General features: G+C 45.0%; 1 protein-coding gene across 1 annotated transcript; it reads right to left on the minus strand.

Moving 5' to 3' along the window:
- Positions 1-5,308: 5,308 nt before the first annotated feature.
- LOC125534050 (putative invertase inhibitor) lies at positions 5,309-5,925 on the minus strand. The gene has a single exon (XM_048697353.2). The coding sequence runs from the start codon at positions 5,919-5,921 to the stop codon at positions 5,391-5,393; it is 531 nt and encodes a 176-aa protein (XP_048553310.2). The 5' UTR covers positions 5,922-5,925; the 3' UTR covers positions 5,309-5,390.
- Between the last annotated feature and the right edge of the window lie 18,028 nt (positions 5,926-23,953).

Below are 23,953 nucleotides of genomic sequence, written 5' to 3' on the forward strand. Positions count from 1 at the left end.
CTCTTCCAACAGCATTTCGGGCATCAATATGAGCTCAAATGAAAATGATGCAATGAGATGAAATGATGTGCTCTCTGAGGCAAACATTTTGATATGCTATACATGCAAATCGGAGTTACGGGTTATGAGTTATGGCATGATGAACAAGGGCATTTGAATCTGGAAAGCTGGGACTTAGTAGAAATTACCACTCCGAGAACCAGATCTAGGGTTCCGAGGCACGGACTTCGAGGATGTTCGGAAGCTCGCCGGAGTACACTGTTCACCGGAGAACGAGGTGGCCGGAGACGTCGGGGACTTGGGCCGGCCGGAGCATCGAGGGAGAGGGAGGAGCTCTCCGGGCGTCGGGCGGCAGGCGGCGCTGGAGTTGAGGGCGCGGGCGCCTCGGGCGTTGGCGCCGGTCGGCGCCGGCGGAGGGCGGCAGCGCGCCGGCGTTGAGGAGGTACAGGGCGGCGGCCGGCAGACGAAGGCGGCGGAGCGAGGGCGCGGGCGGCGCGCGCGGTGAGGGAGGCGGCGGCCCGGTTGGCGGCGGGGAGGGCCCGCCCTGGGCCGGGACGGGCCTCGCGCGGTGGAGGGCGCCGGTGTGGTGGCGTGGCGCACCGTGAGTGGTCAGCGGGAGGCGGCGCGCTGACGTGGTGGCGCTCCATTGGCTGGAGTGATGTGGCGGCGGCGGCGGACACGTCCAGCGGCGGGACGGACATGTCCGGGGAGCGGAGGGAGGTGAGATCTAGGGTTGCACCGCGAATTTCGAAGGGGAAGGTGTTTATATAGGTAGAGTGAGCTAGGAGAGTCCAAATGAGGTGCGGTTTTCGGCCACGTGATCATGATCGAATGACCGAGATGATGGAGGAGGTTGAGGTGGGTTTTGGGCCAAAATGGAAGGGTGTTGGGCTGCAACACACACGAGGTCTTTTCGGTCCCTCGGTTAACCGTTGGAGCATCAAACGAAGTCCAAATGGTACGAAACTTGACAGGCGGTCTACCGGTAGTAAACCAAGGCCGCTTGGCAAGTCTCGGTCCAATCCGGAAATGTTTAACCCCCACACACGAAAAGAAGGTAGAAATGATCACCGGAGGAGAAAGGAGCGCCGGAATGCAAAATGGACAAGGGGGAAAATGCTCGGATGCATGAGACGAACACGTATGCAAATGCAATGCACATGATGACATGATATGCAATGCATGACACGCAAGCAAAGACAAAGCAGCAACAGCGAATAACTGGAGGACACCTGGCACATCAGTCACGGGGCGTTACAAAGTGAGTGGGAGGAAAGTAGAACTTGATGAGGTAACTGTACCTGCCCCCTTATTGGAAAGTAGTTCATCACAGAAATCTGTTCCTGTGACTCCTACACTAATTTGTGAGGAAGCTAATGATGATGATCATGTAACTTCAGATCAAGTTACTACCGAACCTCATAGGTCAACCAGAGTGAGATCCGCACCAGAGTGGTACGGGTATCATGTTCTGGATGTCATGTTACTTGACCATGACGGACCTACGAACTATGAGGAAGCGATGATGAGCCCAGATTCCGTGAAATGGCTTGAGGCCATGAAATCTGAGATGGGATCCATGTGTGAGAACAAAGTATGGACTTTGATTGACTTGCCAGATGATCGGTGAGTCATTAAGAATAAATGGATCTTCAAGAGGAAGATGGACGCTGATAGTAGTGTTACTATCTACAAAGCTCGAATTGTTGCAAAATGTTTTCGACAAGTTCAAGGTGTTGACCACAATGAGATTTTCTCACTCGTATCGATGCTTAAAAGTCTGTTCGAATAATGTTAGCAGTTGTCGCATTTTATGAAATCTGGCAAATGGATGTCAAAACTGTATTCCTTCATGGATTTCTTAAAAGAAGAGTTGTATATGATGCAACCAGAAGGTTTTGTCGATCCTAAAGGTGCTAACAAAGTGAGAAAGCTCCAGCGATCCATCTATGGACTGGTGCAAGCATCTCGGGATTGGAATATATGCTTTGATAAAGTGATCAAAGCATATGGTTTTATACAGACTTGCGGTGAAGCCTGTATTTACAAGAAAGTGAGTGGGTGCACTACAACATTTTTGATAAGTGTTTGTGAATGACATATTGTTGATCGGAAATAATGTAGAATTTTCTGGAAAGCATAAAGGAGTGTTTGAAAAGAATTTTTCAAAGAAAGACCTCGATGAAGCTGCTTACACATTGAGCATCAAGATTTATAGAGATAGATCAAGACGCTTTATAAGTTTTTTCAATGAGTACATACCTTGACAAGATTTTGAAGTAGTTCAAAATGGAACAGTCAAAGAAGGAGTTCTTGCCTGTGTTGAAAGGTGTGAAGTTGAGTAAAGACTCAAAACCCGACCACGGCAGAAAATAGAAAGAGAATGAAAAGTCATTCCCTATGCCTCAGTCATAGGTTCTAAAAAGTATGCTATGCTGTGTACCAGACCTATTGTGTACCTCACCATAAGTTTCACAAGAGGGTACAATAGTGATCCAGGAGTAGATCACTTGACAACGGTCAAAAATATCCTTAGTGGAATAAGGAAATGTTTCTCGGTTATGGAGGTGACACAGAGTTCATCGTAAAGAGTTTCGTCGATGCATGCTTTGACACCGATCTGGATGACTCTAAGTCTCGATCTAGATACATATTGAAAGTGAGAGCAATTAGCTAGAGTAGCTCCGTGCAAAGCATTGTAGACATAGAAAATTTGCAAAATACATATGGCTCTGAATGTGGCAGACCCGTTGACTAAATTTCTCTCACAAGCAAAACATGATCATTCTTTGGGTGTTAATCACATAGCGATGTGAACTAGATTATCGACTCTAGTAAACCCTTTGGGTGTTAGTCACATGGAGATGTGAACTAATCACATAAAGATGTGAACTATTGATGTTAAATCACATGACGATGTGAACTAGATTATTGACTCTCGTGCAAGTGGGAGACTGAAGGAAATATGCCCTAGAGGCAATAATAAAGTTGTTATTTATATTTACTTATATCATGATAAATGTTTATTATTCATTCTAGAATTGTATTAACCGGAAACTTAGTACATGTGTGAATACATAGACAAACACAGTGTCACTAGTATGCCTCTACTTGACTAGGTCGTTGAATCAAAGATGGTTAAGTTTCCTAGCCATAGACATGAGTTGTCATTTGATTAACGGGATCGCATCATTAGGGAATGATGTGATTGACTTGACTCATCCGTTAGCTTAGCACGATGATCGTTTAGTTTGTTGCTATTGCTTTCTTCATGACTTATACATGTTCCTATGACTATGATATTATGCAACTCCCGAATACCGGAGGAACACTTTGTGTGCTACCAAACGTCACAACGTAACTAGGTGATTATAAAGGTGCTCTACAGGTGTCTCTGATGGTACTTGTTGAGTTGGAATAGATCAAGATTAGGATTTGTCACTCCGATTGTCGGAGAGGTATCTCTGGGCCCTCTCGGTAATGCACATCACTATAAGCCTTGCAAGCAATGTAACTAATGAGTTAGTTGCGTGATGATGCATTACGGAACAAGTAAAGAGACTTGCCGGTAACGAGATTGAACTAGGTATTGAGATACCGACGATCGAATCTCGGGCAAGTAACATACAGATGACAAAGGGAACACCGTATGTTGTTATGCGGTTTGACCGATAAAGATCTTCGTAGAATATGTAGGAACCAATATGAGCATCCATGCTCCGCTATTGGTTATTGGCCGGAGATAAGTTTCGGTCATGTCTACATAGTTCTCGAATCCGTAGAGTCCGCACGCTTAACGTTCGGTGACGATTGGTATTATGAGTTTATGTGTTTTGATGTACCGAAGGTAGTTCGGAGTCCCTGATGAGATCGGGGACATGACAAGGAGTCTCGAAATAGAAGATCGATATATTGGACGACTATATTTGGACATCGGAAAGGTTCCGAGTGATTCGGGTATTTTTCGAAGTACCAGAGAGTTACGGGAATTCGCCGGGGAGTATATGGGCCTTATTGGGCTTTAGGGGAAAGAGAGAGAGGAGGCTACGCGCCCTCCCAAGGCCTAGTCCGAATTTGACTAGGGGGAGGGGCGGTGCCCCCTCATTCCTTCTCTTCTCTTTTCCCTTTCATTCTCTCCTACTCCTACTACATGGAAGGGGGGAATCCTACTCCCGGTGGGAGTAGGACTCCCCAGGGCGCGCCATAGGAGGGCCGGCCCTCCCCCCTCCTCCACTCCTTTATATACATGGCCAGGGGGCACCCCATAGACACACAAGTTGATCATTGATCCCTTAGCCATGTGCGGTGCCACCCTCCACCATAATCCACCTCGATCATATCGTAGCGGTGCTTAGGCGAAGCCCTGCGTTGGTAGCAACATCATCACTGTCATCACGCCGTCGTGCTGACGGAACTCTCCCGTGAAGCTCTGCCGGATTGGAGTTCGTGGGACGTCATCGAGCTGAACGTGTGCTGAACTCGGATGTGCCGTACGTTAGGTACTTGGATCGGTCGAATCGTGAAGACGTACGACTACATCAACCGCATTCTCATAACGCTTCCGCTTACGGTCTACGAGGGTAGGTGGACGATACTCTCCTCTCTCGTTGCTATGCATCACCATGATCTTGCGTGTGCATAGGAAATTTTTGAAATTACTACGTTGCCAACAAAGAGGCTTAAGATACAAGTGTCCGACTCCTACACAACTCGTAGCTAACCACACCGATTACAACTCCAAGTCCACGTGACCCCTTGCACACATAATATTCGACACAAATATAACACATATCACGCTCGGTGTCCCTTTTTTGCGTTGTCAAAATATCCATGTGGTAAGTTGTGTTGAATGGCCGACGCCCGACGGCATGTCCATGAACATGGCGGTGGTATCCGTTTGGTGATCCACGTTGGAAATCCACTAATCTCTTTGTATTTGAGTGTCATTTATTTAGTTCTTTTGAAATTTGTAGTGCAACTTCTTACTTACATGTCATATCCATGTGTTACCAATATAGCAACAAATTAATTGGAATGGGCAGCTACCAATTTGGTGGCGGGCCCCAACCACCAGTACTAGTTTATATGGAAGGCATGTAGGGAATGGTGGAGGGGCAAAACAGGAAAATAGATAAAAAAGGTGAGTATGCCTTACATTGTGGATTTTTTTTATGAAAAACAAATACACTTTACGTAAAGGAACGAAGCGAGTATTAATGTCTAAATATCCCGATGAGGCCATGATCAGCGATCACACGCAAATTGTGCGACCGTTCACTAAATTTTTCTTATTTTAAAAATCACCACACAACAATTCCATGAGAAAATTCTTATCCAGATGGCCAGATGAACAGATGGATTGAAAAATAATTCCCTTCTAATCAAGCTACTCATAACGAGTTTGTTATAACAAGTGCGATGGAGACCTCCTTAGTGAACTCGGAGTCCTCGGCGGAGAGCGGCGACTTCACGCCCAATTCGCTGAACCCGTCCTCGCAGGTTTGGGGGCTGACCAGCGCGCTGCTGAGGTTCGCCACTGCGTCCAGTTTGCCTCGCGGTGTACCTGCCGCGACGCCTTTCGCCGCCACGTCGAGCAAGTCCACAGCTTGTGAGTACAAATCACCGCAGTCATTGAGGCCCGACCGGATGTGTTTGTCCTTCTCCGAGGCCTTGAGGGCTTGGATGTGCTTGCCTATGCTCTTGGCTGCCGCTCCGGTGAGCTTTGACGCGATGATGGCCAAGCCACGCTTGTCAGCGGTGGCGCTATCCTTGCTCGCCTGGAAAAACTTGATGCAGTAGTCGTAGCCGATGCCCGGGTTGCCCGCAGCGAAGGATTTGCACGTATCTTCTAAGACGGAGGCTCTGGACGAGGAGAGAAGGAAGAGGAGGACCCGGCACGGGAGAGCTCGTGAAGGCCCCATGGTTTTCGATGCGATGTTGGTAGTCAACAAGAATGTATGTAGATGGTATAATATGTACAAGACCATCATCGAGATAATAGGAGCAAAATGGCAGGGTTTAATGGACATTAATTTTTTGCTAAAAAATAGATAGGAGCATAATTTATTTACTTCCAGAAATGGCAGAAGTAGGGATTAGCATTTTATTTTATGCTTATAAGTAGGGATTAGCTTGTTTTAAAAGAGCAAACTTCTCGAGCTTAACCTACGCCTTTGAACCGAGCTGGGCTATACTTGTGCGTACAAGAGTAACCCACAGCAATTACCAGCATATGTTATGAGTGTGTCCAAATTACCACCATCAGTCTATGATGATCTTACACAGATGATGCGACAGTATTGGTGGGGCGTTGAAAAGGAAAAGAGGAAGATGACTTGGTTAAGCTGGGATAAGATGATGCTGCCAAAGGCTAGAGGTGGTATTGGATTTCGTGATATGAGAGCCTTTAACCAAGCTCTGCTGGCAAAGCAGGTCTGGAGATTGATTGACTCTCCTAACAGTTTATGTGCGAGGCTACTTCGGGCAAAGTACTACCCACATGGAAATATTTTGGACACTGTGTTCTCAGGTAACGATTCGGCGGTATGGTGGGGAATCGAGCATGGTTTGGACCTTGTTAAACAAGGTATTATTTGGAGAGTGGGTGACAGATCGAGTATGAGAGTGTGGCGTGACCCATGGATCCCGCGCTGCCCTGGCTTCCGCCCCATTATGCCGAAGCGGAATTGTCGGTTTAACAAGGTGTCAGTCTTCTTGGGTGAACATGGAGCGTGGAATCTGCAACGTCTTAAAGATCTTTTTTGGAATTATGAATATTCATGAGATTGTCAAAATCCGGCCTCCGAAGGAACAGGGAAGATTTCTTTGCTTGGTTCCCAGAGAAGAGCGGGATTTTCTCGGTGAAAAGTGCCTATAGGTTGGCAACAAGTATGCATGCATGATGAGGTGTTTGGCGGTGGGGCATCTAGTACCCATCCTGATGGTGCTAGACCAATATGAAGTTCAGTTTGGAATTCTTCTGTTCCACAAAAGATGAAGATCTCTGCTTGGAAATCAATTGCAGGTGCTCTAGCTACAAATAAATGCAAACTACATAGGCACATCTCACGTACAGACCTATGCCCCTTGTGTGGTTCTATGGTGGAGGATTCTTTTCATGCGTTGGTGACTTGTGATCAAGCTGCGCGTTTATGGAATCATATGCGTGAGTGTAGGGTATTACCTGGTAATTCAATCCTTGTTAATTCTGGTGATGATTGTCTATTGAACGTACTGGCTGCATGTTCTGAAGTGGAACGCAACAATGTCCTAATGTTGACTTGGCGTGTGTGGCAATTGCGTTCGGACGATGTGCACGGAAAGGAAATTGCGACTATTGAGGCATCATCGTCGTTTTTGGAGAGTTATATGCAATCAATTACTCAGACTAAGTATTATAGTGTCGATGAAATCATTAAAGGAAAAATGCCCGTGAGGGGTCCTATACTATGTCGACCTGGGAGGGAGCAGCCTGCTACTGCTTGGCCTGCTCCGGCAGATAATAGACTTGCTCTTTCGGTGGACGGTTCTTATTCACCGACGGATGGAGCCGCGTTGGCAGGTATGATTCTGCGTCGTAATGATGGCAGTATGGTGTTTGCCGCTTACCATATGTTTTTAATTGCAATGATGCTTTGGAGGCGGAGATTCACGCACTGATGCAGGGCATGGCTTTGGCAATCCATCACCCAGAGGGTTCTATCACTAGTAGAAAACATGGCTTTGGTCCAGGTCGAGTCAGCCCATTAGTCCCAGTTCAGTCCAGAACCGGGACCAATGGGGGCATTGAATCCGGTTCGTGAGCCCAGGGGGCCGGCTGGGCCACGTGGGCCATTGGTCCCGGTTCATCTTGACCTTTTGGTCCCGGTTAGTGGGACGAACCGGGACCAATGAGCCTCGCTCCTGGCCCACCACCATTGGTCCCGGTTGGTGGCTTGAACCGGGACCAAAGGCTCCCCTTTAGTCCCGGTTCATGCCACCAACCGGGACCAATGAGGTGCCTATATATACCCCTTGCGTAAGAGCAGAGCACACTGCTCTGTTTTTTTCTGGCCGAGGGGGAGAGGGCTTGGTGGTGCTCTAGCTCACATCCTATGCACACAAGGTGTTCGATGGAATGCCCGAGCCACACTACTTAAGCTTTCTCCTCTCCAAGCTCGACCTCCAAACTCCATTTTCCACAATATTTGTCTAGGTTTAGCGGTCCGTCACGCCCCATCTCCGTCTTCACCGCCGTCGATCACCCGCGCCGAGCTCATCGCCGGCACCATCGTGGTGAGCCTCTTGTTCTTATCTTCTTTCTGAAAGGAAAAATATTCTTACTTGTATGTTTACATAGATACTTGTATTATTTTCTTACTTTTATTATTGCATCTTATATAGTGCGATGGTTTTGGTATCCGCCCCCGTCGGCCCTCGTCCTGTCTATGATTCGGATGTGGTATATATATTATCTTTATAACAATTGGTTCATTTATTGTTTATGAAAATTATGCCGACCAACGTGACATAGATTTTATTTATGTAGGATGTATGTGAATCGGAAATGCCAACCGACCCTATTGTTGAGAGGTTAAATTTAGTTGAAGAAGAAAACAATTTGTTGAAGGAAAAAATAAAAAAAAATTGAGGAGGAGAAGATGATATTGGAGTTGCATGTTGCAGATGTCGTCGATGATCACAAGATCAAGATGGATGCAATGCGCTTGAAGATTAGAAAGATTAGAAAATATGCCATTCATACCGAGGCTTGGTATCATTATGCCGTTGGATCAATTGTTACCTTGGTTGCGATTATGATCGCATTTGTTTTCGCATTGAAATGTTTTACATAGTTTCAATGTATGGTTTAATTAATTAGATGCTCTGGAGAGCTATATGTTGTTAGATGAGAACTATGTATGCACTTTGGTTTTAATGTGATGATGAACTTCTATTAATTTGGACACTTAATTATATATAATGCACACAGATGAACCGGCAATGGATGTACGGTGACAGACACACCTGCGAGTACATTAAGGGCGTGCATGAGTTTCTCGATGAGGCTGAGGCAAACAAGCAGAATGGTTTTATGTGTTGTCCATGCACTGAATGTGGGAATACGAGGTCTTACTCTAACCGGAAAATCCTTCACTCCCACCTGTTTTACAAGGGTTTCATGCCACACTATAATGTTTGGACGAGGCACAGAGAAATAGGGGTTATGATGGAAGACAGCAAAGAAGAAGAGTACGATGACAACTATGTGCCCCCTGAATACGGTGATGCTGCAACTAGGGGGAGCTGGTGAAGATCAAGAGGAACCAGACGATGTGCCCAATGATGCTGCAACAGGTGAAGCTGCTGAAGATCAAGAGGAACCAGACGATGTGCCCGATGATGATGATCTCCGCCGGGTCATTGTTGATGCAAGGACGCAATGCGAAAGTCAAAAGGAGAAGCTGAAGTTCGATCGCATGTTAGAGGATCACAAAAAAGGGTTGTACCCCAATTGCGAAGATGGCAACACAAAGCTCGATACCGTACTGGAATTGCTGCAGTGGAAGGCAGAGAATGTTGTGGCTGACAAAGGATTTGAGAAGCTACTGAAAATATTGAAGAAGAAGCTTCCAAAGGATAACGAATTACCCGATAGTACATACGCAGCAAAGAAGGTCGTATGCCCTCTAGGATTGGAGGTGGAGAAGATACATGCATGCCCTAATGACTGCATCCTCTACCGCGGTGCATACAAGCATCTGAACACATGCCCGGTATGTGGTGCATTGCGGTATAAGATCAGACGAGATGACCCTGGTGATGTTGACGGCGAGCCCCCCAGGAAGAGGGTTCCTGAAAAGGTGATGTGGTATGCTCCTATAATACCACGGTTGAAACGTCTGTTCAGAAACGAAGAGCATGCCAAGTTGACGCGATGGCACGGTGAGAACCGAAAGAAAGATGGGAAGTTGAGAGCACCCGCTGACGGGTCGCAGTGGAGAAAAATCGAGAGAAAGTACTGGGATGAGTTTGCAAAGGACCCAAGGAATGTATGGTTTGCTTTAAGAGCAGATGGCATTAATCCTTTTGGGGAGCAGAGCAGCAATCATAGCACCTGGCCCGTGACTCTATGTATGTATAACCTTCCTCCTTGGATGTGCATGAAGCGGAAGTTCATTATGATGCCAGTTCTCATCCAAGGCCCTAAGCAACCCGGCAACGACATTGATGTGTACCTAAGGCCATTAGTTGAAGAACTTTTACAGCTGTGGAATGGAAACGGTGTACGTACGTGGGATGATCACAGACAAGAGGAATTTAACCTAAAGGCGTTGCTGTTCGTGACCATCAACGATTGGCCCGCTCTCAGTAACCTTTCAGGACAGACAAACAAAGGATACCACGCATGCACGCACTGTTTAGATGACACTGAAAGTATATACCTGGACAAATGCAGGAAGAATGTGTACCTGGGCCATCGTCAATTTCTTCCGACCAACCATCAATGTCGAAAGAAAGGCAAGCGTTTCAAAGGCGAGGCAGATCACCAGAAGAAGCCCGCCATGCGTACCGGTGATCACGTACTTGCTATGGTCAATGATTTACACGTAATCTTTGGAAAGGGTCCCGGTGGACTAGCTGTTCTGAATGACGCTGAGGTACACGCTCCCATGTGGAAGAAGAAATCTATATTTTTGGACCTACCCTACTGGAAAGACCTAGAGGTCCGCTCTTCAATCGACGTGATGGACGTGAGGAAGAACCTTTGCGTGAACCTGCTAGGCTTCTTGGGCGTGTATGGGAAGACAAAAGATACACCTGAGGCACGGGAGGACCTGCAACGTTTGCACGAAAAAGACGGCATGCCTCCGAAGCAGTATAAAGGTCCTGCCAGCTACGCTCTTACAAAGAAGAGAAAGAAATCTTCTTTGAATGCCTGCTCAGTATGAAGGTCATGACTGGCTTCTCGTTGAATATAAAGGGAATAATAAATATGCCAGAGAAAAAGTTTCAGAACCTAAAGTCTCATGACTGCCACGTGATTATGACGCAACTGCTTCCGGTTGCATTGAGGGGGCTTCTACCGGAAAACGTCCGATTAGCCATTGTGAAGCTATGTGCATTCCTCAATGCAATCTCTCAGAAGGTGATCGATCCAGAAATCGTACCAAGGCGAAGGAGTGATGTCGCGCAATGTCTTGTCAGTTTCGAACTGGTGTTCCCACCATCCTTCTTCAATATCATGACGCACTTCCTAGTTCATCTAGTCGATGAGATTGTCATCCTGGGGCCCGTATTTCTACACAATATGTTCTCCTTTGAGAGGTTCATGGGAGTCCTAAAGAAATATGTCCGTAACCGCGCTAGGACAGAAGGAAGCATCTCCATGGGCCATCAAACAGAGGATGTTATCGGGTTTTGTGTTGACTTCATTCCTGGCCTTAAGAAGATAGGTCTCCCTAAATCGCGGTATGAGGGGAGACTGAATGGAAAAGGCACTCTTGGAAGTGACTCAATAATATGCAGGGACGGATATTCTTGGTCTCAAGCACACTACACAGTTCTACAAAACTCTACCTTGGTGACCCCGTATGTCGATGAACACAAGAACAGTCTGCGCTCCAAACACCCGGAGCAGTGCGACGACTGGATTACATGTGAATACATCAGGACTTTCAGCAGTTGGTTAGAAACACGTCTCAAAGGTGACAACACTGTTTGTAATGAGTTGTACTTGTTGTCCAGGGGACCATCTTTGACTGTATTGACTTACAAAGGATACAGATAAATGGGAATACATTTTACACGATCGACCAAGATCAAAAGAGCACCAACCAAAACAGCGGTGTCCGCTTTGATGCAGCAACCGAGAGTGGAAAGGACACATATTATGGTCACATAGTGGACATGTGGGAACTTGACTACGGACCTGATTTTAAGGTCCCTTTGTTTAAGTGCAAATGGGTCAATCTGTCAGGCGGCGGGGTACACGTAGACCCACGGTACGGAATGACAATAGTGGATCTGAAAAATCTTGGGTACACTGACGAACCGTTTGTCCTAGCCAATGATGTGGCACAGGTTATCTATGTGAAGGACATGTCTACCAAACCGAGAAAAAGAAAAGATAAGGAAGCGAATACATCATACGTTGAGCCAAAGCGCCACATAGTTCTTTCAGGAAAAAGGGACATCCTGGGAGTGGACGGCAAGACAAACATGTCTGAAGATTATGAAAAGTTTCATGAAATTCCTCCCTTCAATGTCAAGGTTGACCCAAGCATCCTGATAAACGATGAAGATTATCCATGGTTACGGCGCAATAAGCAAATGACACAAGCGAAGAAAAAGTGAAGACTTTCTCCCGCAACTATTATGATGATACCATGCCAACTTTGTAACACACGAGTATGCTATGCCAACTTTTTCAGAGTTCATTTGAAAACTATGAATTTAGGTCGAATTTTCTCTATAGGTGCATCTATGTTCATTTTTTAGTAAAGTTAATCACAAACTTGTGATTCACACAAATTTCAAAGAATTCAAATTTTAACTATTCAAATTTGAAAACTAATAACACTAACAAAAAGTTTATAATTTTTCTAAAACTAATGGCACTAACAGAAAGTTTATAATTTTCGGAGTTCATTTGGAATTCATTGGAAATGCTTTTCAATTTCAGGGTCTTATAGCTCAAAAAAATCAGTAAATGCATGAAAAATAACAAATGAAGACAGAAAGGGTTGAAAATTGATGATGTGGCTTTGAATGATGCATTTTGAACACAGAAAAAATATGGAGTTCAAATAAGTTCAAAAAAATGAAATCCCTTTGTAACAAATGATCTTTCGTCCGAAACCCTGATACTTCGAAAGAGATTGTCCGTTTTGTACACGAAGTGCATCCAATTTTTGCCGTAACCATATCAACTTTGTTGCACATGCTATGTGGGTGAAATGATGATACCATGCCAACTTTCAACCTTTTCGGAGTTCATTTGAAATGCTTTTCAATTCCAGGGTCTTATAGCTCAAAAAAGCAAAAGGAATCAACTAAAAAGTTTTTATAAACCTCTAGTATTTTTGAAACTAAACTTATATAAAATTTATGCAACTTAAATTCAGAAAGTATTTTTTGTTCAACACATTAATAGCAAAAGAATTTAATAGCAAAAAATAACAAAATTTGTTTTTGATTAAAACAGATATTAAAAATAACCTAAAATTACCAAATAGAGTATAATGATAAAACATTGTAATATTAAGTAGCAGGAAAAAGAATCACTCAAAAATCTAACTTCATAGTAAAGTTATTCATAAACTAGTGATTCACATACATTTTAAAACTATAAGTATTTAGTACAAATAAAAAATAAAAAGCAAAAATGAAAACAAAAGAAGAAAACAAAAAAAATTCAAATTTTAAAACTAATGGCACTAACAGAAAGTTTATAATTTTTGTGACCTAAAAGAAAAAAGAAATCACTAAAAAACTATAAGTATTTAGTACAAATAAAAAAATAAAAAGCAAAAAAGAAAACAAAAGAAGAAAAACAAAAAAATTCAAATTTTAAAGCTAATGGCACTAACAGAAAGTTTATAATTTTTGTGACCTAAAAGCAAAAAGAAATCACTAAAAAACTATAAGTATTTATTAAAAATAAAAAAAGTAAAAGTAAAAAAGAAAACAAAAGAAGAAAACAAAAAAATCAAATTTTAAAACTAATGACACTAACAGAAAGTTTATAATTTTTGTGACCTAAAAGCAAAAAGAAATCACTAAAAAACTATAAGTATTTATTACAAATAAAAAAATAAAAAGCAAAAAAGAAAACAAAAAATGCCACCTACTAGGCCTCCACGGCTTGAATACGACTAGAAACCCTTCCATGGGCCAGGATTCAGGCTCGCAGAAGGCCCAGCAGGCCCAACAGGCATAGCAGTGCATAGATTAGGCTCGTAAGCCTGCAGTTGAGGGAAGCTCGAGTGGGTGGGCGCAGCAGCGCTTATAAACCACTGCGAGCCCCTCTCAACTAGCGAGGTGGGACTAAACTTATGACCGCACAGCGCCAGCACAGGACATTTGGTCCCGGTTGGTCGCACCAACCGGGACCATAGGGGGGCATTGGTCCCGGTTGGTGGCACGAACCGGGACGAATGCCCACCTATGGTCCCGGTTCGAGCCACCAACCGGGACCAAAGGCCTCTGTTTCCCGCCCTTTGGTCTGCTGAAAAGAGACCTTTGGTCCCGGTTAGTGGCACGAACCGGGACTATAGGTAGGCATTCGTCCCGGTTCATGCCACGAACCGGGACCATAGCTGCCTATATATATACCTACCACTTAGCAGTTTCAGATTTCATCGCCATTTGCCCCTAACGACGCCGAGCTCATCGACGCCGCCAGGCTGCCCGTGCTCGCCATCGCCGCCCCAAGGTCGCCGTCGCCGTCCCCGCCCGCTCCTCGTCGCCGCCGCCGCCCGCTCCTTGAGCCCGCGCCGCCCCCGAGCCCGCGCCGCCCTCGAGCCCGCGCCGCCCCAGAGCTCGCCGTCGTCCCCGAGCCCTCCTCCCCGAGCTCACGCTGCCCCTCGAGCTCGCCGTCGTCCCCAAGCCCGTGCCGCCCCGAGCCCGTGCCGCCCCCGATCTCGCCATCGTCCCCGAGCCCTCCTCCCCGAGCCCATGCCACCCCGATGCCATCCGCCGCCCTCGTCGATGCCCTCGCCGCCACCCTCGCTGACGCCCTCGCCGCCCCCGCCGTCGCCCTCGCCGGTCAACCTCGCTGTGAGCCGCCGCGCGCCACCCCAGTTTATCATTTTTGTTCATTTTTTTGTTCGTATATATAATGTATATATGTATGTGGCTATATGTATGTATAGATGTTCATATATGTGCATTATTTTTTTTGTTCAGAGCATTTTTTGTTCATATATGTATTTTTTTGTTTATGTGTATTATTTTTTTTGTTCATAGCATTTTTTTGTTCATATTTTTTTCATAGCATTATTTCCATGTATATATGTATGTGGCTATGTATGTAAAGATGGATAGCATTTTTTTCCATGTATGTATGGCATTGTCGATATACCCCCTCCCCGTTAACTTTGACAGGAGGGGGGGTCGATATAACCCTCCCCGATAACTTCGACATGAGGGGGGGTCGATATACCCCCTCCCTGATAACTTCGACATGAGGGGGTCGAGAACTAGTTTAGGGGGGTCGAGGGTTGAGAACTAGTTTAGGGGGTCAAGGGTCGAGAACGTCGGACATTCATGAGAGAGGCGAGGAAGAAGGGGAAGAAGAGGGAGAAGAAGAGGAGAGGAAGAAGAGGAAGTCTACTCCTCTATTCTTTCTTCTCTTCTTTTTTTCTTCTTCTTCCTACATGTATTAGTTTTTTTATTTAGGTTGTTAATTAGTAGATATTAATTTTGTTCATATATTATGGATGCATGTGATATGTATGTATGTATGTATGTATGTATGTATGTATCGGGTATGTCGTTGTCGATATACCCCCTACCCGATAACTTCGACATGAGGGGGTCGAGAGGGGGTCTAGGGTCGCCGAGGGGTCGAGGGTCGTCGAACATGAGAGGAAGAAGAGGATAAAAAAAGAAGAGGAAGAAGAAACAAAAAAAGAGGAGAAGAAAGAATAGAGGAGTTCTTCTCCTCTATTCTTTCTTCTCCTCTTTTTTTCTTCTTCTTCCTATTTTTTTATCAGGAACGAGGGTCGTCGAGGGTCGCCGAGAGGTAGAGGAAACCCTAAATAGCAAGTATCGTCGATGTGAGATACATGTGGCCGTCGGTGTCGGACAGTACATCCACGTCCCACAAGTGACACGGGCTTCTTAGAGATTAATCTTGAGTAGGGACTAGTAACCGTCTTAGACTCAAGACAAAAAGATCCCCAGGACTATGCAGACATGACTCAAATGCTCGAGAAGTAAGTTAAATCGATCATTATCCACCATATCAGCAACTTCGTTCATTTCCTGATATATCAAGTAATTGTTTTCTTTGTCTGGCAGGGTTTGGAAAAAATTCTCCAAAAAAGCTCCAGGACTCCCGAAGAAGCTGCAATTTAGACACCCGAAAGTAAGTACTATAGTAGCATGTTCCGCGCATCTCCTATTGATTCAAGCGCTAATTTCATCAATACCATTTGGCATTCTTGCTTATCAGTTTGATTGACCTCTATTTCTTGTAAAGTGGTTGTGGCAGGAACAAGGGAATAATTTTTGTGGATACTACATTTGTGAGTCCATCCGCCACACGACCTGTGAGCGGGGCTACACTGACGAACAATATGAAGTATGTAAATAACAACATTCACAATTTTATTTTATTACCATCATTTGTGTTGAGTTTCATTCATTCATATATATATATATATATTGACCCCCTTCTTCAAATTAGATGTTTCGGAAGCCGGATGAACTCCTAGCACCAGCTCACATGCGAGCAATTCAAGAGGAATTGGCGGCATTCTTTCTTGACCACGTGATCGCTGAAGACAGAGAATACTATGTGGACCATGAGTCCGTATGTTAGGAGATTATATTTGTAAGAGATAATTATTGTATATATGTAGCCGGTAGTGTCGGATAGATATACGAGAACTTGTTGTTCGACCAATCTCTCGGAGAAGGAGAGGTGGTCGATATCACTTCTCTCTGTATGCATATATGTTCATGACAATCTTCTGTTTCCTTCGTTTGCTTACTAGCTAGCTAGCGTGTTTAGTCCTCTCTATACGTATGTATAGTATGTAGCGTCGACCAAGCACGGACATAAGAGAGGACACTTCTCTCTATTAATTATAGCTAGCTAACACAATATATGAAACACCTAAATTAACCCCCCAAAACCCCCAAACCCCCCCCCTTTCAAAAAAAACAAAAACCCCAGCCACAGAAATGCTGACGCGTGGATGCCTATTGGTCCCGGTTGGTGCCACCAACCGGGACCAAAGGGTCTCCTGCCTGGGCTCCGCGCACAGGCCACGTGGAGGCCCATCTGTCCCGATTCTGGATTGCACCGAGACTAAAGGGACATGGCATTAGTACCGACCCTTTAGTCCCGGTTCAGGAACTGGGACAAAAGGCCCTTACGAACCGGGACAACAGGCCCTTTTTCTACTAGTGTATTGTTGTTCAGTCCGACTCTTCTGAAGCATTGCCATGTCTTTCTGATTCTAGACTAAGCAGGTCAGCGTATGGGCACTTAGTTGCATAGGTAAAAGCACACATGCTTATCCGGGAGTTTGTTCCCCAGATGTTTACAAGAGAGCAAAATAGAATAGCAGATTGTTTGGCATTATATAGTCGTGATGAGCGGGCCACAACTGTGTGGCTTGGTCAAGGACCTCCTTGTATAGAGCAATTACTTTTTCTGGATTGTAACCCTATCAATATGGAATAAAACTCCCTTTTACCTCGCAAAAAAAGAGTAACCCACAACGAATGGTGATCGGTTTTTAATTATGCTGAACAAGTCACACTGTCGACCGCTTCTATTCCCCGCAGCGGGTGGGGGATAGCTAGCAAACACGCACCACACTGAGCGCTCTTGAGCCATCCCACTAAGGGGCACCAATTATTTATTTATTTATTTATTTTGGTTCTTTTTTTCCTCTATTTTCTACACGGCTCATTAATTTTTTAAAGGTTCATTAATTCTAAAAGTTTTTTAAATTTTCTAAAATGTTTACAAAACATCCTTAATATATTACAAAATGTTCAGGAATTTTAAGAATCACGATTTAAGGAAATGTTCATGAATTTCAAAACATATTCCTGAATTGATTAAATAAATATTCATTGAATTTTAACAGAATATTCATTACTTCAAGGAATATGAATTTAAAAAGACAATAAAGAGGAAGAAACACCAAATCAGTAGAAAAGGGGAAACACAGAAAACCGCAAAATGAGACTAAACTAAAGAAAAAATTGGACCTCCCTCGAACTTGACTCTGATGTCTCTGTCGATAGCGATTTCCTCTAAATGTGGAGAAACACCACCCTTCTTGGTTTTCCAAGCCAAATTAGTCAAACTGATCATTTTGTCTTGGATATGCAGAATTTGGTAACACAAGAGTTGTTATGGGTGCAAATAATTTTGACGTTGTACTCAGATTATGCGACTAATTCCCAATGAGGCAAAACAATTAGATACAATAGTACACATGTAGTTCACATGTAAATAATCTTTGTTTGCAACCATAAACCTTGTTTTCAATTTGATGTTGCTCACCGAACCCCTTTAATTTTGACCATTTTGTATTCACATTTTCTGTCTTTTATACTTCATGCCAGGTGGAGGAACATCATCATTGATACCAAGATTAGTTACATTCTCTTGTTGAGGTAACGTATTAATTGGAAGAATATTTTGATGAAGTTGTTTGCTTTCTGCTCTCTACTTTTCATCAATTTAGATCATTTTTTGGATAGTTGAATACTAGATTTTTGGGGTTAGTTGTAACATTCTGTAAATATATTTACAATTCTAAAATAAATGTTTGTCAGCAGCCAACCTTCTAACTAAATATGCTCTTGTTGTGAATGCTAGCACAGATTTATGGATGAGGCAATGAGCGGCGGTGTGAAACCCATCTTCTCATCGACTATAACATATCAAAAGGAGGCGGTGATGACCAAAGTTGTGAAGCCCATCTTCTCGGCGAAGCCAATTCTTCACATGGCTGTTGTCTACAGCTCCCTTTGCAGGGCTTCTCCGCGCCGACACGCTCTCATTAGGCCTCTTCTTCCATTTGCTCCGGCATGTGCCAGCGCGTCTGACCCATTGTTGACCACAATTCTTCCTCTCTCGAGATATGCAAGGATTTTCCAGCCGCTATAAGCTTACAAATTAGGTTTACTTTTCTCTTCTACCTTGATCATCTCATACTATGGTTGCATGTATATAGGTAAATTTTATTTTGCTGCGAGCTTCGATTATCTTGGATGGAATGTCTAAATCTGCATGACAATTGTGTGTTATATACACTTTTCACTATGAAATGTGTTACTTGTTAATTACCTGAATATTTTTTGTAAAATTTGATTGACCATGCCAGTGTCAGAGTTTAACTTTAGTTAATTGTAACATTTGTTTATGTGGCAGGGTTGTAAACTTATCTACAATTTTATGTCTTTATGCTGCATACTGGCTTGTTGTTATGACCAGCATATTAGGGGCTTAGCCCAGTGGGTTGTGGCCCAAGTTAGCTTATCGTTATTAGGGGCTTAGCCCAATTATCTTATCATTATTAGGATCATTTGCTTAGGAGTCAAGTAAACCTCTCTGTATAAGGAGAGAAGATGTATCAATCTAATCAAGCAAGAAGCAATCATTATTTGCTCGGCTTCCCTTAGGGAGCCGGGAGACCTAACCCTAGCCACCTCTTGCGTCGCCACCGCCTCTTCTCCAGCACACAAGTACGGCGCCCAGCCGCCGGCCGCCGTGCCTTCATCCTCGTCCTCCTCCATCTTTATCCTACAATCTCTGTCCTAGAACCGGCAGAACCCTAGCTCCTAACACCTTGGTATCAGGTAGCTTGCACTAGTAGAAAAAGGGCCATTTGTCCCGGTTCATAAGGCCCATCTATCCTGGTTGGGGAAACGGGACTAAAGGGTCGTTACTAATGCCCTAGGACTTTAGTCCCGGTTCTTATACTAACCGGGACAGATGGGCCTCCACGTGGCCGGTGTTGCGAGCCCAGGCAGGAGGCTCTTTAGTCCCGGTTGGTGGCACCAACCGGGACCAATAGGCATCCACGCGTCAGCTGTTCAGGGGCTAGGGTTTTTGTTTTTTTTTCTGAAGGGGGGGTGGATTTGGGGGTTATGTATGGTTAATTAAGGTGTTTCATATATTGTGTTAGGTAGCTAATTAATTAATAGAGAGAAGTGCCCTCTCTTATCTCCGTGCTTGGTCGACGCTACGTACTATACGTATAGAGAGGCCCTCGACACGCTAGCTAGTAAGAAAATGAAGGAAACCATTAAGTACAGTAGTTCATCATGCATACCGAGAGAAGTGATCGACCTCTCCTTCTCTGAGAGATTGGTCGAACAACAAGTTTTTGTATATCTATCCGATGCTACTGGGTACATATATACAATATAAGATCTCTTACAATATAATGCCCTAATTAAATATGAACTCAGGGTCCACATGGTATTCTCCGGCTTTATTGATGACGTGGTCAAGAAAGAATCCTGCTAATTCCTCTTGAATTGCTTTAATGCGATCTTCTGGTAGGAGTTCATTCCGCATCTCCCACATCTAATTTGAAGAAGGGGGTTAATACATATATATGAATGAAACTCAATAGAAATGATGATGTAATAAAATGAAATTGTGAATATTATTGCTTACGCACATCAAATTGTCTTTTAGAATAGCCCCGCTTATCTTTGCAAGTCGCATTGTAGATGAACTCGCACACGTAGTATCCACAGAAATCATTCCCTTGTCCCAGCCACAAGCACTTTACGAGAAATAGAGGTCAATCAAACTGATAATGAACCATTATAAATGGCATTGATGAAAGTAGCTAGAATCAACGGGATCGAGATGCGCGGAACTAGCTAGCTAGTACTACTTACTTTCGGGTATGTCCATCGCAGCTCCCCCGGCAGTCCCGGAGCTTGTGCGGTGAATACTCTCCAAACCTTGTGCGACAAAGAAAACAACTACTTGATATCAGGAAATGAACAAAAAGTTGCCGATATGGTGCGATAATGATCGATTGAACTTACTTCTTGAGCATTTTAGTCATGTCCGCATAGGTCTCGGGAGATTTTTGTCTTGAGTCTAAGACGGTTACTAGTCCCTGCTCAAGCTTAATCTCCAGGAGAATATAGTGGAAGCTGCGCACGCATGCATAACTCATCAATTACATTATTATAACCTCGCTCGAGTAATAAGGGAAACCGAATATGCACAAGACAGTAACACTCACTCGAAGTTGTAAGGAAAGAGTATTTTATCTTTGTTTTGATTTACTATCAATGATTTGAGCAAGTTGGCCTCAGCATCATCGGCGTTCTTTTCAACCTCAAATTTATCTATGAGATTTGTGTTAATGAACCCAATATCATACATTTCTGCTTTTCTGCACTCGACGATCTTCAATCTGCATAATATAGTGAGGATAATCATATATACATGCAATGAAAGAGCTGAGCTATACACACACACACACATATATATATAGACTTAATGACAGAAGTAGTACTTACAGACAGTAGCAAGTGACCGTTAATTTATCGAGGGCCTTTTGATTGAACCACTGGAAGAACTCCTCAAATGGAACAGTCAACAAATCAATTCCAACGAGGTCGTGCTCCTCTTTAACTCTCAGATACAAAGTATCCGTCCCCCCAGACTCTCTGCAGGTTTTCATGTACCAATCATGGAATCTTCGTATCATCGTTGTTAGAGATTTTTCATCTTTGGCAAGAGGCTTCCCGTAATGATATTGGTGTTCTTCCACCTCCAACAAATCATAATGTACATCGTCAATCAGGTAATCTTCAAGATTGCTATAAGCGGGCACCATCCCCGGATCATTAGCGACGATATCGCTAGACACCTTGAGAGGGGGGCACGATTGGTCCGCTTGTTCACCGAGCTGGGCAATTTTTTTCCCAACTCGTCGTTCTGCTAACCTTCGATCAATGATTATATTTCCCGACCGCTCCGCTTCAATATATACCTTTGCATTAATGCGTTCATAGTTGGTTTTCGGCGGAGACTTTGGTGGTTTCCTCAGGGCATCAAGTGTGCGCTTTGCTTTCAGCCAGTCTACCTTCTCCTCTGAAGGTGGATGTCTCTTTGCTTTCACCCCTTCAAAGAAGTCATTCACTTCTTTTTCCACGATCTTCGCATTTTCTTCCACGGTCCTCTCGTATGGTAACTTCTCTAGAGGCTTGAGAGGTGGACCGAATCTGTATTGCCTGCCTCTGGCTGTACTGCTAGACGCCGGAGCAGATGGAGCGGCTGCGGTTTTCTTCTTTCATGATTGCTTACGAGGCGGAGGAGAAGGACTACGACGCGCCGGAGTAGCTGGGGCAGCGGCGGTTCTCTTCCACCCTTGCTGGCGAGGCAGAGAAGGAGGAGGCTGGTGGCTGCTCGGGCGCGCCGGCACATGCGGAGAAGGAGGCGGAGTGCCGCCACACACCAGAGAAGGAGGAGGCTGGTGGCTTCTCGGGCGCGCCGGCGCATGCGAAGAAGGAGGCGGAGTGCCGCCACACGCTGGAGAAGGAGGCTGAGTGCCCTGATCACTCGCCGGAGGAGGAGGCGGTGGAGGAGGCGGAGTGCCCTGACTCGCCGGAGGAGGAGGAGGAGGCGGAGGCATCCAATTCGGAAGGTTGATGAGCTCCTTCCGCCATAGGCATGGAGTCTTTAGAGCAGAACCCAGCCGAGTCTCCCCTTCACCGGTAGGGTGGTCAAGATCGAGCTCCTCAAATCCCTCTGTTATTTCGTCCACCATCACCCTAGCATATCCTTCCAGAATCGGCCGGCAGTGAAAAGGTGTGCCAAGTTCAGGACGTGCAACAGAGCCAACAGCCGCCTTGACTTTCATATTCATCCATTGTGTCATAAGGTGGCAATTGTGAGACTCCGTGATTAAGTCCACGGGGTAGCTAGCAGGAGCCGTGAAGACAGGCTCCTGAAGAAGCTCCGTGGAAGCCACGCTGCTTCTCCGCTGAGATGGCGGTGTAGCTTCGGGTGTAGCAGCTTCGGAAGGTCGCACGCTGCAGGCCTCGTCTCGTTCCTCTAGCGCTTGTACCCTTGCGTGCAGTGCCTGTAGTTGGGTCAACTCCTTTTTCTTCATCCTCTCCCGGCGTTTCTAACCGCCTGCGTCGGGAAATCCATCCTTCCATGAAAGGGAGCCTGGCGTGCCTCGTGTCCGTCCGGGGTGCTCAGGATTCCCGAGGGCCTCTGTGAGCTCATCGTTCTCTTTGTCCGGAACAAACGTCCCTTGCTGCGCCATTTCGATATACTCCTGAAGCTTTTCGATGTGTGTGTTCAGCTGCTCGTTGGTCCAAATGCACTTCCCTGTTACAGGGTCCAAATTCCCCCAACCCCGAAGAACCAAGTCCTGCAACGGTCTGGCCAGCGTCGCGTCTTTGGTTCGATCCCTTTAATAATGAGATCATTCTCAGCCTTGTCCCACAACGGCCAGGCTTTCACGTAGCCACCTAACCCCGTGCGATGCTGATGCTTCTTCTTTGCAGCATTTTTCTTGTTTGTCGCTGACATCTTCGCTGCTCTCTCAGATTTCTTTTTGGTGACAAATGCGGGCCACTGATATTTGATCTTCTCAAATCGGTCGATGAATTCTGGAGTCTTGTCTTGGTCGACAAACGATGATTTCAGCTCATTCTTCCACCTCCTGAATAGCTCAGCCATCTTCTTAAGAGCATAAGCCTTGATCATTGGCTTTTTAACTGGATTCTCCGGATCCTCCTCTGGCGGGTAGGTGAAATTATCCTGCAGCGCGGTCCAAAGATCAGCTTTGTGCCTATCGCTAACATAAGACACCTGAGAGTCTTTGTCCTTAGGCTTCAACCATTGCTCGATGCTGATCGAGATCATGTCCCTAACTAGAACATCGCACTGAGCATTAAATTTTTGCTTGGTCCGGAGGGTTTCAATCGGTTGGCCAGCGCGACCAATTTCGATGATCGTGTACCTTTCATCCGAGCGCAACTTTCTCTTCGGACCTCGTTTCGTTATCGAAGTGTTGCTTGATCCGGAGGGCTAGAAAAGAAGAAAAGAAGAGAGTTAATATGTGTACATACCAAAAACAATTAATGCATCAATTAGCTATAGTCATCAAATAATTAATTAATATATATATACCTGGCCGGACTCTGTTCGGTCACCGGAGCCGTCATCACGGTGTCCTTCCCCCTCCGTTCGATCATCGGAGCCGTCATCACGGTGTCCTTCCCCCTCCGT

This window comes from Triticum urartu, chromosome 2A (genome assembly GCF_056163025.1).
Source record: "Triticum urartu cultivar PI428250 chromosome 2A, HENAU_Tu73, whole genome shotgun sequence".
NCBI lineage: Eukaryota > Viridiplantae > Streptophyta > Magnoliopsida > Poales > Poaceae > Triticum > Triticum urartu.

Excerpts from the sequence above, each read along its gene's own strand:
- LOC125534050 (XM_048697353.2), bottom strand. The coding sequence starts at position 5,921 with ATGGGGCCTTCACGAGCTCTCCCGTGCCGGGTCCTCCTCTTCCTTCTC.